Source organism: Carassius carassius, chromosome 20, assembly GCF_963082965.1.
Source record: "Carassius carassius chromosome 20, fCarCar2.1, whole genome shotgun sequence".
Classification (NCBI taxonomy): domain Eukaryota; kingdom Metazoa; phylum Chordata; class Actinopteri; order Cypriniformes; family Cyprinidae; genus Carassius; species Carassius carassius.
The window spans coordinates 4,548,103-4,563,166 of record NC_081774.1 but is presented as its reverse complement, the minus strand read 5'-3'; the positions used below and the strand labels follow the sequence as shown (position 1 = coordinate 4,563,166).

Genomic DNA, 15,064 nt, shown 5'->3' with positions numbered 1-15,064 from the left:
ATTTAAAAAATATTATCTGTTTGTCAATACTATAATGTCTCATTTTGTGAGCTTATAAACACTATATTCATTTGTTGATTTGTCTGACTTTGAAAAAAATCAGTGCTGTTAGTGTTATCTGTTAGTGAGCAATAGCATGTTTAAAGAGAAGGTCCAAAACTTGAAGGAAAATCATGAAATCATATATTGTTTTTAATAGAAATTTATAGTTTACAGTATTTGAATGTTTGCATGATTTCAGAAGACTAAGCGCAAAGACAATACATTATTTAACATTTACATAAAGCATGTTTTTATCCAAAGTAACTTGAAGAGCATTTAAGATAAAAATAGAATAAAATTAAAAAGCATTTAAGACAAAAAAGCATGCATCATTAAAGAGGCAAAAAAACTGCTTAAAATTACTCTTAAATTCAGTTTTATTGATGTTCTCTTTAATTGATAAATTTTGATCCACATGCAAATGAAGCATTCATGTTTGTTGAGCAACACCATGTTAAGCAAAAAAAAAAAAAAAATCCTAATTCTCTTATAATAATCAGCTTTGATTTTGTTTAGGACATCTCCTGGCCATTGAGTCAGGCACTTGCATCCTTTTGATCGTATGTTTCCTGATTGCTCTCTGTCTGTAAGGCACTAACAGCTTTCTTGATTTTCAGAATTTTCTGGGAAACAGTCTTCATTCGCTTCTCTCTTTCCACCATGATCTTGCGTTCCCTTTCGAGCAAACGTTCTCCTTTAGCAATCTTTTCCAGGATAAGGGTTTCTTGTTTCATCTTCTCGAGTCCAACAATGCGGTCCTCAAAGCCAGGACTTTTCTCCTCTTTCTCGGTTTTAATCAGGATTTCAAGATATTCGGTTGTGGAGAGAGATTTTGCCTTCAGTGCAATTTCATCTAGTCTTCCTAAGCAATCAGAGGACAGTTTAATCAGCTTCATTAGTTTGTCCTCAATTCCATGGAGTTCGTTTTCAAGTGCATCAAGCATTTGCTTAGAGTCCATGAACCTTCCTTTAGCAGCCATGAAGTTGTCTTTTAGCTCTTTAACGGTTTTTTTCTCTATTTTTGTTTCATATGTCCACATGAAATTTTCCCTTGAATGAGCAGAGTAATGGCAGTTTTCAGGGCAGATATTGCAGTGGTCATTCTCCATCACAGCACAAGTTTGCACAGCATCTTCTGCAGGGAGGAAGCAGTTGGAGTGACATGTGAAGAAGCAAGTGTTGCAGTTCATGGTAAAACAGTTCACAGGGGTTCTGTTTGCTTTCATCACCTCTACCTCTTGTTCAAAATTCTCATTTTGTGCCATGTTGTCACTCTCACTTTCCAAACATTGCTTGAATTTTTTGATTTCACTCATTTTAGAGAGACCAGCGGTTATTTGAGGGGTCAGACTTGCCATGGCTTTCTCAAGACGTTCTCGTTCCTCCAAGACCTTTATAGTCATTGTCAGATCTTTACTTTCAATGCCCCCAAGTGTCTTGAAAAAAGCTTTCATCTGTTTAAAAGTTTTTTCCCAGACAAGCTCTGTCAGTTTATCACCTCCACCATCATCGTCATCATCATTATCATCTGAATCGTTGTCAGGGGTTGTAGGCTTTTCTGGTGTTTTGTCAGCATACACAGCCGAATTGTTGAACTTGAAATGGGTGGGTTGTCCCTTTTTATTCTTTTGACATGGCAGATCTGCTGCTTTGATGGCTTCTAGAACTGGGATGTCTTTACCATCTGCAAATGTCACTAAAACTAAGATGTTGTCTGCGATGTCTTTGCCAAAAATGGACAAGACTGAGTCAAAGATGTACCTCTGGTTGGCACTAAGGCGGGCAAGAGAGGCCTGAACAACGAAGCAGACGACATCAATGTGATTGATTCCCAAAGGGCTACAGAGAAAGCTTTTGATCTGCTCTGTAATCAGTTTATCGTGCGCGATTCCTCTTGTATCACCAAATCCTGGTGTGTCTACAATTGTGAGGGAGTAGGGAATTTGAAACCCAGGCTGATTGTACAGCTCAAAAGATGAGACGATAGATGTCTGACTCTCGGCCTGTGTGCGATTGGTCACTTCATTGATTAATTTGAAGCGATATGCATCCTGCCATTTTACACCTAGTATGTAATTGACCATCACATTGATGAGAGTGGTTTTTCCTGCACCTGTTGATCCCAAAAGAAGAATTACTTTGTTTTTCACATCCTCCACTTTTCTTCCGAAAACATACTGATTAAAACTTACATTCTCTGCCATTTTTTGGTGTAGTGTCAGTGAATGGATTGTTGGATTGCCCTTTTTTATTCGTTTAGACTGATTCAAGAACAATCCACTCCCATCCTTATTTGTTTCTTTAACCTTAAAACTGGCCGAAAACACAGTTTCAGGACTGGGGAGACTCACTCCATCATTACCACAGTTTGCAAAAACTCTGACTGTGTAAGCTGTGTCTTGTTTCAGTCCCTGAAGAGTGCACTCCCTGTTTGTAGATTTGACAGACTTCCAAGGTTTTTTATTTTCCTGATCCTTTGCGCATTCTCTGAACTCCAACACGTATCCGGTGACCAGAACATCCTCACCCACAGATGTAGGAACATCCCAGACTATAGTTGCCGTCTCAGATTCTACATGTTTCACTGCAGGTGCTCCGGGAGGAGCACATGGACGAGTCCTGAAGAAGGATGTTGTTTCACTTGTCAGACTTACTCCTGGACGGCACACAGCCTTGCAGGTAAAACAATACTCTTTCTGTGGTTTTAACTGCTTGACGGTGACCTGGTCTGAAACCCCATCAGTATACATCTCTGTCCATTCAGAGCTCTGTGCAGACTGATATGAAATACAGTACGAGTCCACACAGCTTACACCACGGTCAGGAGGTTTTATTTGCAGATGTATGCAGTCATGCTCAGCACTCAAGAAAACCGGCATTGGTGGTTTTGAGGGAAGCTCATACTGTGAGCTGATGAGTCTCCCCCTTTCATAAACATGAATTGAAGAGGCAGTGCTGAGTTCATCCGGGATTGATGCAATGCAAAATTCAATGTTCGTTCTTCCTTTATTGGCTTCCTTGAAATCTAGGAAGGCCTGTATGGTTTCCCTGGTCAATGTAGTTGCATCTCCTGATGAAAACCATTTCTCTGTCTTCTTTGAGGAGTCTTGATCATAACTTATTTGCTCTCCATTCTTACTAGATTGTGCCTTCAGGTAATTCTCCATGTCTGAAAGGTACAGTTCCTTTTCATTTAAGGAGGTGAGTGCAAATGCTATCACATTGTTATTGGATGCCTTCAAGACAACGTTGTCCAATTCGTTGCTGGATGAAAGAACAGGAACATCTTTCATGATGTCAAGGTATGATCTAACAACGTTCATCTCTCGCTCTCGCTCATTTAGATACTTGGTTACCAGAGCACCCTGAAATGGGGATCTTTCTTTGTCATTCAGGGTATCAGCAAGCTCCTGTTCTTCTTTACCTCCACCCCTTATGGCTGGAAGAACCCTGCAGAGATGTTTCTGAAAAACTATTTTATAATCTGAACAGAGGTCTTTACATTTTCTGATCTTAGCTGCAATTTCAGGGAATTGAATAGCAATACTGTCCCTCATCAGATCTTGACACTGAATGTCACAGTTGTGCATTTCATCCATGATTCGTTGGACTCGTCGTATTAGGCTAACACTGATCTCCCTGACTAACTGAGCGGCTGCTGAATCTAGTTTTTTCAGAGGGTAAAGCCAAACGGTCATGGGCACAGCATTCTCTCCATTTTCTCCCAACAGTTTTGGTAGCTCCGAGTACACCTTGATGGCATCAATATAAGAGACTGGATTGCTTTCCAGAGCAAAATCTCCATGAAAAGTGCAGCTGAACTTGTCAATTTTCTCTTGTTTCATTTCATTCATTTTTAAAGATGCCTGGCCCTCTACTGATATGAAAGGTATCTTTTTGATTGATGCTTGGAGTTCACCTTGTATCTTTTGATGGTTTTCATTGGACGAAACTTCGCGATCAAAAATAAAGAATGCTTGAGCTCCATACAGTAGAGCCGTAACAACATGTGTGGCTGAGCCCTCCTGAAATATATTGCAGTGCTTTACGTTCCCTGCCCCAAGATGCTCCATAGTTAACTGCTCAAAGCGTGAGGTTGTATGATAATGTAACGTGACTCGAGACTGATGTTTAGATGATTTCTTGTTATTTAAATAGTCTGCTGATCCTTTTACACTGACCATTCCACACATAAAGCTGGCTTCAAGAGATGCAGAGACATTAAGAGCACTGACTTTGTCTTCACTTGAATCTGTGGCAATAATTTTAAAGTCAGTGTTTGGCTGTGGTCGTACATTAATATTCTTCTGCAGCATCTCAGCATCCCAAAGGGTTATTCCTTGAATAAATGAATAAATATATAATTATAATAAAAGAAACACTTGTTCGATCTTCAAAGATGCAGTTTGTTAATAAAGATAACATCTATTTAAAAATTAGCTGAAATTTTCTGGAATTTGCTGCTGGCTCTGATTTCTGTAAAGTGGTTAAAAAGTACATATAATTTGTTTTGGGTAAATCTCAAGGGTAGTCTTTGGTCTCATTGCTCTATTATTTATTCCAGAACAAATAGTTTTGGCTGATGGTAAAATATAATCACGTTATATTTTATGTAACTTCAATGCTGTAAATCAGTGCCTGCCTTTGTACTTTTAACTGTATTTCCTAGCAACTTTTATGATGGCTGTTGTAGTTGTTTATTAGATATAATTATTCAATAAATAATGTTTTATATAAATAATACTAGTATTTAATAATAGTATTTAGTATTGGGTAACAGTGTGTGTTTGTGATGGTGATTTTAGTTAAATTATTTTCTGCCATTAGATGAAAGCTTTTTCTTAGCATGAGAATCCAACCCCCCCAACCCCCCTCCTCCTATAAATCACTATCTTAGCCATAAGCACTTTCTAAAAAGTTTTCTGAAGAGAGAAAAAAGCTTCAGTGGGCAACCAGTCTTGGGCTGCAGGGTGATATTGCTGTGGCTTTAGTGGACAAGTAAAGGAAATGTCAAATGAAAAATCACTCTATTATGATTAACAACATCAGAATTGCGTGACTATAGCCCTATTCGCAAGGGATTAATATTACCTGGTGACCTCCATTCATGTGTAATACTTGAGGAGGTTGTCTGTGATCTTAATCCCATGCAAGTCACCCATGTCTGTAATTTGTAAAAATTCATTTTTCACTGAACACAGAGGTCCTGTGATAATATTAGACCTGTTCGAATCGACATTTCTGTGTTTTGGCCAGCATTTGGCAAGTTGTATATAATTTTTAGAGGTTTTTGTTTCCTGTGCGCCTTTTTATCTTTCGCAAGATTGGGGCTGCATTGGAGTGTTTTGATAGTGTTTTGGGTGCTCTCATATCGCTACGCCATACAATTTTCAGAAAGAGAAAGCTGAAAAGATTTTGAGGTTGATGTGTTACAAATAAATCAAGCATAAAGCTTGAAATATAATTTTAAACTGGTGAAATGTAAATGTAAATGGGGTGGGGGTTTATTTCAAAATCACACAAAGTCTCCAGATTATACTAATCCCATGCGTTTATGTGTATGTAGTGTGTATTAGCGTGCTGATTAAAATTTCTGTACAGCCAATCTCTAATTGTCATAACATTTGAATTTCATATTAAAAGGGTTATATGATGCAATTTAAATTTCTCCTTTCTCTTTGAAGTGTTAAAAGCTCTTGGTGCATACAGAAGATCTGTAAAGTTGCAAAGACTAAAGTCTCAAATCCAAAGAGATATTGTTTATCAAAATTAAGAGCCACTCCATAAAATGGGTAATTCTAACACGCTCCTACGTTTACATCTAGATGTGGGAAGATTTGCAAAATGTTGCCCAAATGTTCATGCAAAGAAACGGGTGGAATTTATATTCTCGTTGTTGCCGCTGCCATGGTTTGGAGATGCTGTGTGTTTCATTGTGAAAGCAAAACTACTTTGTTTGCCTTACAAAAGAGGACACAACTAGAAATCAGTGGTTAAGTTGTATTTACAACACTGTTCCAGAACAGTTCAACCCACTATCTGGATGTGTGCAGCGCATTTTTTGAGAATAAGGTATAACAATAATAATTTGCACTATTTGATGTGATATGAGCAAAGTGATCATTAAATATAAACACCATTGGTAGAACAATTTATTGTAGCCTAATGCTTTTTTTCTCCGTGTTCTTTTTTTTTTTTTTTTTTGTCAGAACAAACTTGGCAGACTTATTACTTACTTGCTCAGATGAAATTATCAGGTGAAAAGTATTATTTGGGTCATATATTCCAAGACTTAGTCTGGAATTGTAGAATTGTGTAAATGGTTCAATAAAATTGAATTAACCAAATTAATTGTAGTTTCATAAAGTTTAAAGGCTGAAAAAATTCAAAGAATCTGTGATCTCCAAAATACCTTCATATTTATATATCCTAAATTAACAAAACAATTGTCAAGTTGTCAGGCATGACTGAATGGTCTCGTTAAAATGAACAAACTATATTTTTTGACTATTTGAATGTATTCCATAGAGAGAGACACTTAAATACTAATATAAATAAGTTTGAAAAGATCAGATGGAACTCAAAAATAAAACCCCGCTCTCTATTCAGTATTCTGTTTCAGTTGTAAAAATGACAAAAACGTCATAACCGTTTATGCTGTGGGGGAAAACATAACATTCAAATTAACATGCAGAGACCTTATTAGGCGTTTGTTCTTTTATTTTTGTGAAGATTTTGATTGATATTTGCTTGGTGCAGTGCCAAAAAGTTGCTGTGTGGCGTTCTGTACCTCTATTAAGTAAAAAAAAAAAACTAGGCCGACTATCGGAGGTAGCACTGAGCAGTAGCACAGCTACACTACTTGCAATGATCTGCCATTGGTCCTGTCCCCCTGCGCAGCTTACAGTAACGCTCCTGAAAGTGACGTGACATTCAGCCAAGTATGGTGACCCATACTCGGATTTCGTGCTCTGCTTTTAACCCATCCAAAAGTGCACACACACACACAAACACCCACAGCAGTGGGCAGCCATTTATGCTGCGGCGCCTGGGGAGCAGTTGGGGGTTCGGTGCCTTGCTCAAGGACACCTAAGTCGTGGTATTGAAGGTGTATATTCGCATCACAATCAAATAAATCTCACTCCCTGATATTTTGTGATCAAACACATCTTAGTTTTTGTATGTACTGTATGTTGCTCTGTCGAGCGGCAGAAATTATTTTATGTAGGCCATTCTGAGTCTACGCCATGCTTTTCCAATGAGGGGGAATGGACTGTTTTCCCCCACGCCGACTCCGCCCACACAGCTAAGAAATTCCAGAAGAGCTGGCAGAGGTAAGGCTGCTCTCGGTAGGCCGCTGATGCCCAGGAGCTCACATCTCCAGAAACATTGAAGCAAATTTTCAAATAGGCATTATCTTTATTAACAAACCGTATATTTGAAGTCTAAACATTAAACAATTACATTCTCGTCTAAAAAACTTTTAAAACTACATTCTGTGACACAACAAAAGTATTATTTTTAAGATTTTAGCGGATTTTGGCCATCTGCCATGACACTCACTGTGAGAAATTCTAAAGTGCTGCAAGCTGAGTGATACAAATGGTGAAGTGGCTCCCGTGGTAATATTGGGGGAATATCTCATACTTGGAAAGACCTCTCAGTCAATCAGACTCAAGGTACAGATAGAACTGGGTCACATGTCGTATTAGGTAGCCTTAACTACTATGTTCTTACATCAAGAAATAATTACAATGTACTTATTGTGTTCATATTGTATTGCAAGACACTTTTGCTTCATGTGAGGTGGGATAGCGGTTAGGTTAGGGACTGCTTTAGTGGTATGGATGGATAGGTTTAAGGGTGGGTTAATGTGTAAGGAATGGGTCAGCAGTGTAATTATAAATGTATTACAGGAATTCATTACACATGCAGGTATTTTTTTAAATATAAGTACAATGTAAAAACATGTATGTACAGAATAAGTGCATTGTATCAAATGATTAATTTAAATGTATTTACATATTAATCAAGGCCACCTAATATAAACTGAGACCAAGAACTGTTGTATAAATTAAATATTTGAAAGCAAAGTTCAAACTAGACTAATATTTGGGATATTGTACAGTCATACCACTTATTTCATGGCATTTCACCACATAATGGGGAAGTCGTGGCCTAATGGTTAGAGAGTCGGACTCGCAATCAAAAGGTTGTGAGTTCAAGTCTCAGGCTGGCAGGAATTGTAGGTGGGGGGAGTGCATGTACAGTTCTCTCTCCACCTTCAATACCATGACTTAAGTGCCCTTGAGCAAGGCATCGAACCCCCAACTGCTCCCCGGGCGCTGCAGCATAAATGGCTGCCCACTGCTCCGGGTGTGTGTTCATTGTGTGTGTGTGTGTGTGTGTGTTCACTGGGTTAAATGCAGAGCACGAATTCTGAGTATGGGTCACCATACTTGGCTGTATGTCACGTCACTTTCACTAAATAATTGCGATACAAAAAAAACAAAAAAACTCTTTAAGACTTATCAGTTTTTTTGTTATCTTGTAATCAATTACAGTGTACAAAACTATCATCACAAAATGGCAGCGGCTGCGTTTGTATGATACGAAAGAGCGAGTCCGCGATAACATAATTAAATAATCCCTAGCAAGCATATAGCAGCCCCTTCAGTTACGGTACATTCACACAGGGCATCAGCATCAATGATTGATAGAGGGAGAGTCTGAAGCTGGGTGCTGATGCAGCCTTCATAGTGACAACAGCTAATCACATTAATTTTATGGCGTTGCATGAACATAATTAGCTAGCATCTGCACTAGGGTATTTTCATAAGGCAAGTAAAGCATCACTCGTTCAGAGTAAATTAAAAAGATCCTGAAGTGTCCTAGGCATTTATCACAGTGCACACAGTAATATTTCAAGTAATAATAATAACATATAGTCATAATATTAACAAAAGAAAATTTATATATATAAAATGCTAAGCTATCATAAATGGTCCTTGAAATATAAATCTTTTGCATTAAAAAACTAACAGTTTTATAATCACAAACTATTAATCTATTTAACTATAAACCTAAACTTTGACTTTTGTGTAGTTTTTGTTTATTTTGTCATGATAGAAAAATCAGTAACATTGGTAAACATATAATTTAACCTAATTGAAATACTGGAAATGTTTTTTACCTGGAATGAGGCAATCTCTTCGGCAGTCATAGAGCATTCCTAACTGAAAAGGGCGGCCAAGACAAGCCAGTTCAATGGTCTTCGAGTCCGACATCGTTCTAAAAGTTGACAAAATAAGCCTTAATTATATTTAAAGATTAGGCCAAGTGTAAAACAATAAAAGCTATACATAAAAGGAATTTAAATATAATTGTTGAGGGCATGGTGAAAAGGCATTTTCCACCTGTATAAACAACTGCAAAAATAACAATAAATCAATAAAAGTATGCAGTCTATAGAGACATTATTGAGCATGCTAAGGGAGACCAAATTGCACTTATGCCCCAGTTTAGCATTTCAGAGATAACATCATTTAATAGTACATACCTTTTTGTATGTACCTTCTTGTCCTTTTCAGTCTAAGTTTCAGACCTTGATCATTGTGAACTGAGTGCTGGGGGTTTTATAGAGTTAAGGCCACACCTTGAAACAGTCTGATTGGGTAAGTGAGAAGTCTCTTAATAAAAAATTATGTATAAGTGACTGTGATGTGTGTACTCTTGACGGGAAACCAATAATTATATATATATATATATATATATATATATATATATATACAGTATATATATATATATATATATATATATATATATATATATATATATATATATATATATAGTGTAAACTAAGGTTTATAGGTATTTACATGTACAAAGATCTTTATGTACAAACTGAAACAAAATGTTTTGTATTTCCGTCACAGCTATATAATCAAAAAGAAAAACTAACAAAAAGTTTAAATTGAGCAATATCAGATCTGGTCAAAATTTAGCTTTAATTTTTGTTAATTGTATTTGTTTGCTTAAATAAATAAAAATCAGTAGTGTAGACATTTTTTTAACTGTTTATTGCAAGATTATTAGTTACAGCCACTGAACTTATATAAACCATTTCTGTACTTCATTTTGTTTATCAGTATGCTTAGAGCACTTAGCATTATGTCCTAAAACAAGATGTGGCTGATTACATTTTTTTTTTAATGATATGTCTTGAAGGACTGGTGATGTTGTGATGGACTGATATCGGTGTGTTTTTGAGCATTGTATCCATCAGCTTTTCTGTAAATCTTTTTCTTAAGTCCCTGTATGTTTGCTGATTGCTGGTATCCTGTTTCACTACTTCTGGATTTTTGTATTATAAAAAATCTTTCATAAAGCTACATTTTTGAGTCCACGTGTGACACTGTAACATCCAAGTTTTGCTTCCTTTTTCCTGAAAATCATGACAGGTTCTTTATATATATCCACTTGCTCTGTGTCTGTGTATCTATCTATCTATCTATCTATCTATCTATCTATCTATCTATCTATCTATCTATCTATCTATCTATCTATCTATCTATCTATCTATCTATCTATCTATCTATCTATCTATCTATCTATCTATCTATCTATCTATCTATCTATCTATCTGTGTGTGTATAGATAGATAGAGATGTAGGCCATAACAACAGCTACTTGATCATGCTAAATATTTTTCAGAATATATGTCTTAAAGTACTTATGATGATGTGATGGCCTGACATTGATGTGCTTTTGAGTAACATTCCCTTCCCCTGCTAGTTAATGCTTTAATGTAACACAAAATATAAAACATGACCAATATTTGTAATTCTATAAAATCAAAACAGGCAGATGCAAAAATGTTATCTATTAAGTTTATGGCCATATGTTGTCAAGGTAGAGAACAATGCATGCACACAGACACATCAAGATGTATATAAATGTAAATAAATCTCAATTGCATAAATTCTTCTTAAGATGATAGATGGCACAAATGCTTTGTAATGCACTACAGCTATTCGCTAAAATACAGTATGCTGAGTATTAAAAACTTTTAGCAATACATTTATGGTTAACTGAAACAATCATGCATTGTTGAGTCTAATGGAACTCTTTTGTCATAAAATAATCAACATAATGTATGATCAACAATCAACTTAATCTCAAAGTCAGATGATTTAAAGATAGACACACAACAAAAACTTGCACAATTTGTCAAAGACAGTCAATTAAAAAAATACATAGACCATTTGTAATTTTGCTTCCTAAACCAAAATGCATTTGTAATGCACTAACTATTATATATATATTATATATATACTAGCAACAGTATTCATTAAAACTTGTTACCAACATCAATTACACTTATGGTTAACAAGATAAGACTATGGATAACATTTTTGATAACAAAATTAATCTATAATAAAAAAAAAAGAAAATATTTTAAAGAAAAAACATTTTAGATCAGACAAACATTAAGAAACATTTTGAACATTTTTCACTCTTGGAGATATTGTAAAATTGTAATTGTGTACAAATAATATTTTTGTTACATCTGCTATAGTTGTATTTTATGAATACATTTGGCCCAAAAAAAAGGAAACACGTACAGTAGGGAGTAGGAAGTAGAAATTTTTAAGAGGAACAGAGTGTGGTGTTTCAATATTAGACATCTCAGTCTCAGATAGAAAGTAAATAAAAGGGAAGATGAAACTCAGCTGTGGTGGACAACTTCCACACAGGAATGGTCACTCTGTTATTGATGGTCTATGAAGTATGGTCTATACAGTATGTTGTGCTCGAACTCCCAGTGTAGACTGACTGTGGTTGGGTTACTGATGCCATCCCACAACTGCTTCAGAGGAATGCACTACTCCCTCTAGGCTTGAAGTTAAAGTCCTCATGAAATCTAAATTGATTTTATTTACTTAGTTAGCCTTGAGGTGAAACATTCATCTCTGCAAGTTAATGCAGTTGATGAAAAAAAAAAGTTTGTATTGGTAATATTTAATTAAAATCTAAACATTTGCTTCCACTCTAGAATGGCCTTCCCTGGGATTGCAAGTAATTACTGCAGCCGTGATGTTTGGGCTTTTGTTTCATAAGGCTTTAGAATGTTGTTCATAAGGTTTTCAATGTTAAACACAATGAGTAGAGAGTAGAATTGCACCAGATAAATTTGCAACAGCAGACCTACAGTACCAGAATTGGCATATTGAAGAAGCTTTGCATTTTCAGTCAATGTGGGAGTCCTCTTTGATATCCAAGACCTATGCCTGATTTACATCTTCTCCATTGCTGGTTTAATTAAAGATTTATTCTATGAAGAGGGCTTGAGTTGTTTAATAAGGCCGATCCATTAACTGGACATACCGCTATGCCTGTTCTGATCTTGGTCAAGCCTCACAGATTATCTTGCTCTTTGAGTAATGATTCTGACCTGCTTCTAGTTTTCACCAATTTTATATAACGAACAGTATTCTATGGAATGCAACAAACCGTACTCTAGACAAATCACAGTTGGTTGTTTTTGACAGTAATCAGACATTGCTTACAAATCCATCTCATCTTTTGCTTTTTACACTCATCTCGTAAACATGGGAAAGTGGTGACTAAAACAAGCTTTACAGCACTTGATGGGTACCTGAGAACAGAACACAGCAAAATCCACAGACATTGAATTCCAATCAGGCATGTAAAGACTATAGTGTAAATTCAATGTGGACCAATATTTTTAAGTTTATATACTTAATATTCATGCTTCTCCACCAAGTGACTGACACATATTTTGACAAGCAATCTCTTGGCCTTTATCTGAAATGTTCCTGTTTTATTGTGTCCATCAGTTATCTCTGCTGCTTTGTAGAGAATGCAGGCTTCCCTGTTCATTTGGCACTGGAACAAGCTACAATAATGGAGGTATAGGGAGACATGATGAACACACACACACACACACACACACACATATATATATATATATATATATATATATATATATATATATATATATATATATATATATATATATATATATATATATTTCATACTCCATTTCATACAGTCGATTGATGACTAACATGAGGCAAAGCAACAACTTACTGCATGATGGAGCCTAGAGAATTTCCCTAAAATTCAAATTGTGTCTCATATTTACATCACATAGTTAAGAAAGATCACACGAGAAGTAGGCTAAGTGCAATATGTGATACTCATCTTATACAACATAAAAAAAACAAGTTAATATTGAGCAACCCACAGTTGCATTTCATTTCTTAATCCACGTTTTGAATGAATTTGGTGAACCATTTGGCTCGTTGACCAATTGGCATATGCATTGGCTTTGAAGTGGCGCTGTACAGACCGATCGGTGTATGATAGTACCGCGAGAGCGATTCAGAAGCACAGTCATCTGCTATCTAAAGCTCTCGTGGTACTTTGATGTCACACACCGATCGGTCTGATGGTGATGATCCACTTTTAAGTCGAACAAGCCTAATGATTCAATGAACCATTCATAAAGAACCCTTTACTTCACTCCTAAATGAATCAGCCATTTGAACGAATCGAATGAATAAATTAATCTGACTTAATTAAGACATTAACCACCACCTATTGCCAGTTTTAATTTATTATTTAGAGTATCATTTCATTAAAGAAATAGTTTCATATTTTCATAGTAATAAATAAAGAAAATGAATTATTAAAGTTATAGTTCACCCAACCAAAAATTACAATTCTGCCATCATTTACTCACATGGTCCAAAAGAGAGTGTATAGAGTGTATGCCGGCTGATTCAAGCTGATAGAAGAGCAACTTTGACTGAAATAACCACTCGTTACAACCGAGGTATGCAGCAAAGCATTTGTGAAGCCTCAACACTCACAACCTTGAGGCGGATGGACTACAACAGCAGAAGACCCCACTGGGTACCAGTCATCTCCACTACAAATAGGAAAAAGAGGTTAAAATTTGCACGAGCTCACCAAAATTGGACAGTTGAAGACTGGAAAAATGTTGCCTGGTCTGATGAGTCTCGATTTCTATTGAGACATTCAGATGGTAGAGTCAGAATTTGGCATAAACAGAATGAGAACATGGATCCATCATGCCTTGTCACCACTGTGCAGGCAAGGTGGTGGTGGTGTAATGGTGTAGGGGATGTTTTCTTGGCACACTTTAGGCCCCTTAGTGCCAATTGGGCATCTTTAAATGCCACGGCCTACCTGAGCATTGTTTCTGACCATGTCCATCCCTTTATGACCACCATGTACCCATCCTCTGATGGCTACTTCCAGCAGGATAATGCACCATGTCACAAAGCTCGAATCATTTCAAATTGGTTTCTTGAACATGACAATGAGTTCACTGTACTAAAATGGCCCCCACAGTCACCAGATCTCAACCCAATAGAGCAGCTCTGGGATGTGGTGGAACGGGAGCTTCGTGCCCTGGATGTGCATCCCACAAATCTCCATCAACTGCAAGATGCTATCGTATCAATATGGGCCATCATTTCTAAAGAATGCTTTCAGCACCTTGTTGAATCAATGCCACGTAGAATTAAGGCAATTCTGATGGCGAAAGGGGGTCAAACACAGTATTAGTATGGTGTTCCTAATAATCCTGCAGGTGAGTGTATATTCTATGGCCCTTCACCAACCCTACACCTAACCCTAACCCTCAAAGGAAACTTTGTGCATTTTTACTTTCTCAAAAAAACTCATTCTGTATGGTTTATAAGCGTTTTGAAAAATGGGGACATGGGTTATGTCCTCATAAGTCACCCTCTCCTTGTAATACCTGTGTCATACCCATGTCATTATACAGAGTTGTGTCCTGATATGTCACAAAAACAAGAGCACACGCACAATACATTTTATCAAACAAAATAATTCTTCCTGAACCTACTTTTTGTAATCTCTGTTTTATGCTTTACACAACAATGACTTTAATTAAATGATCTTTTCAGAGTAATTTCTCCAAATGTGATATGCGATTAATTAATCA

At 36.4% G+C, this 15,064-nt stretch overlaps 1 protein-coding gene across 1 annotated transcript; it reads right to left on the bottom strand.

The window, feature by feature from the left end:
* Positions 1–345: 345 nt before the first annotated feature.
* Positions 346–9,644, bottom strand: LOC132096103 (uncharacterized). The gene is made up of 3 exons (XM_059501266.1): positions 9,602–9,644; positions 9,236–9,333; positions 346–4,381 (listed from the first exon to the last, which is right to left on the bottom strand). Exons 2-3 carry the CDS (start codon positions 9,327–9,329, stop codon positions 579–581), a joined length of 3,897 nt encoding a protein of 1,298 aa, XP_059357249.1. The 5' UTR covers positions 9,330–9,333; positions 9,602–9,644; the 3' UTR covers positions 346–578.
* Positions 9,645–15,064: the final 5,420 nt, after the last annotated feature.

Coding starts and splice junctions, on each gene's coding strand:
- LOC132096103 (XM_059501266.1), bottom strand. CDS start 9,329: ATGTCGGACTCGAAGACCATTGAACTGGCTTGTCTTGGCCGCCCTTTT. Junction 4,382..9,235: donor AAGAGATTGCCTCATTCCAG/GTAAAAAACATT, acceptor CATTTATTCAAG/GAATAACCCTTTGGGATGCT.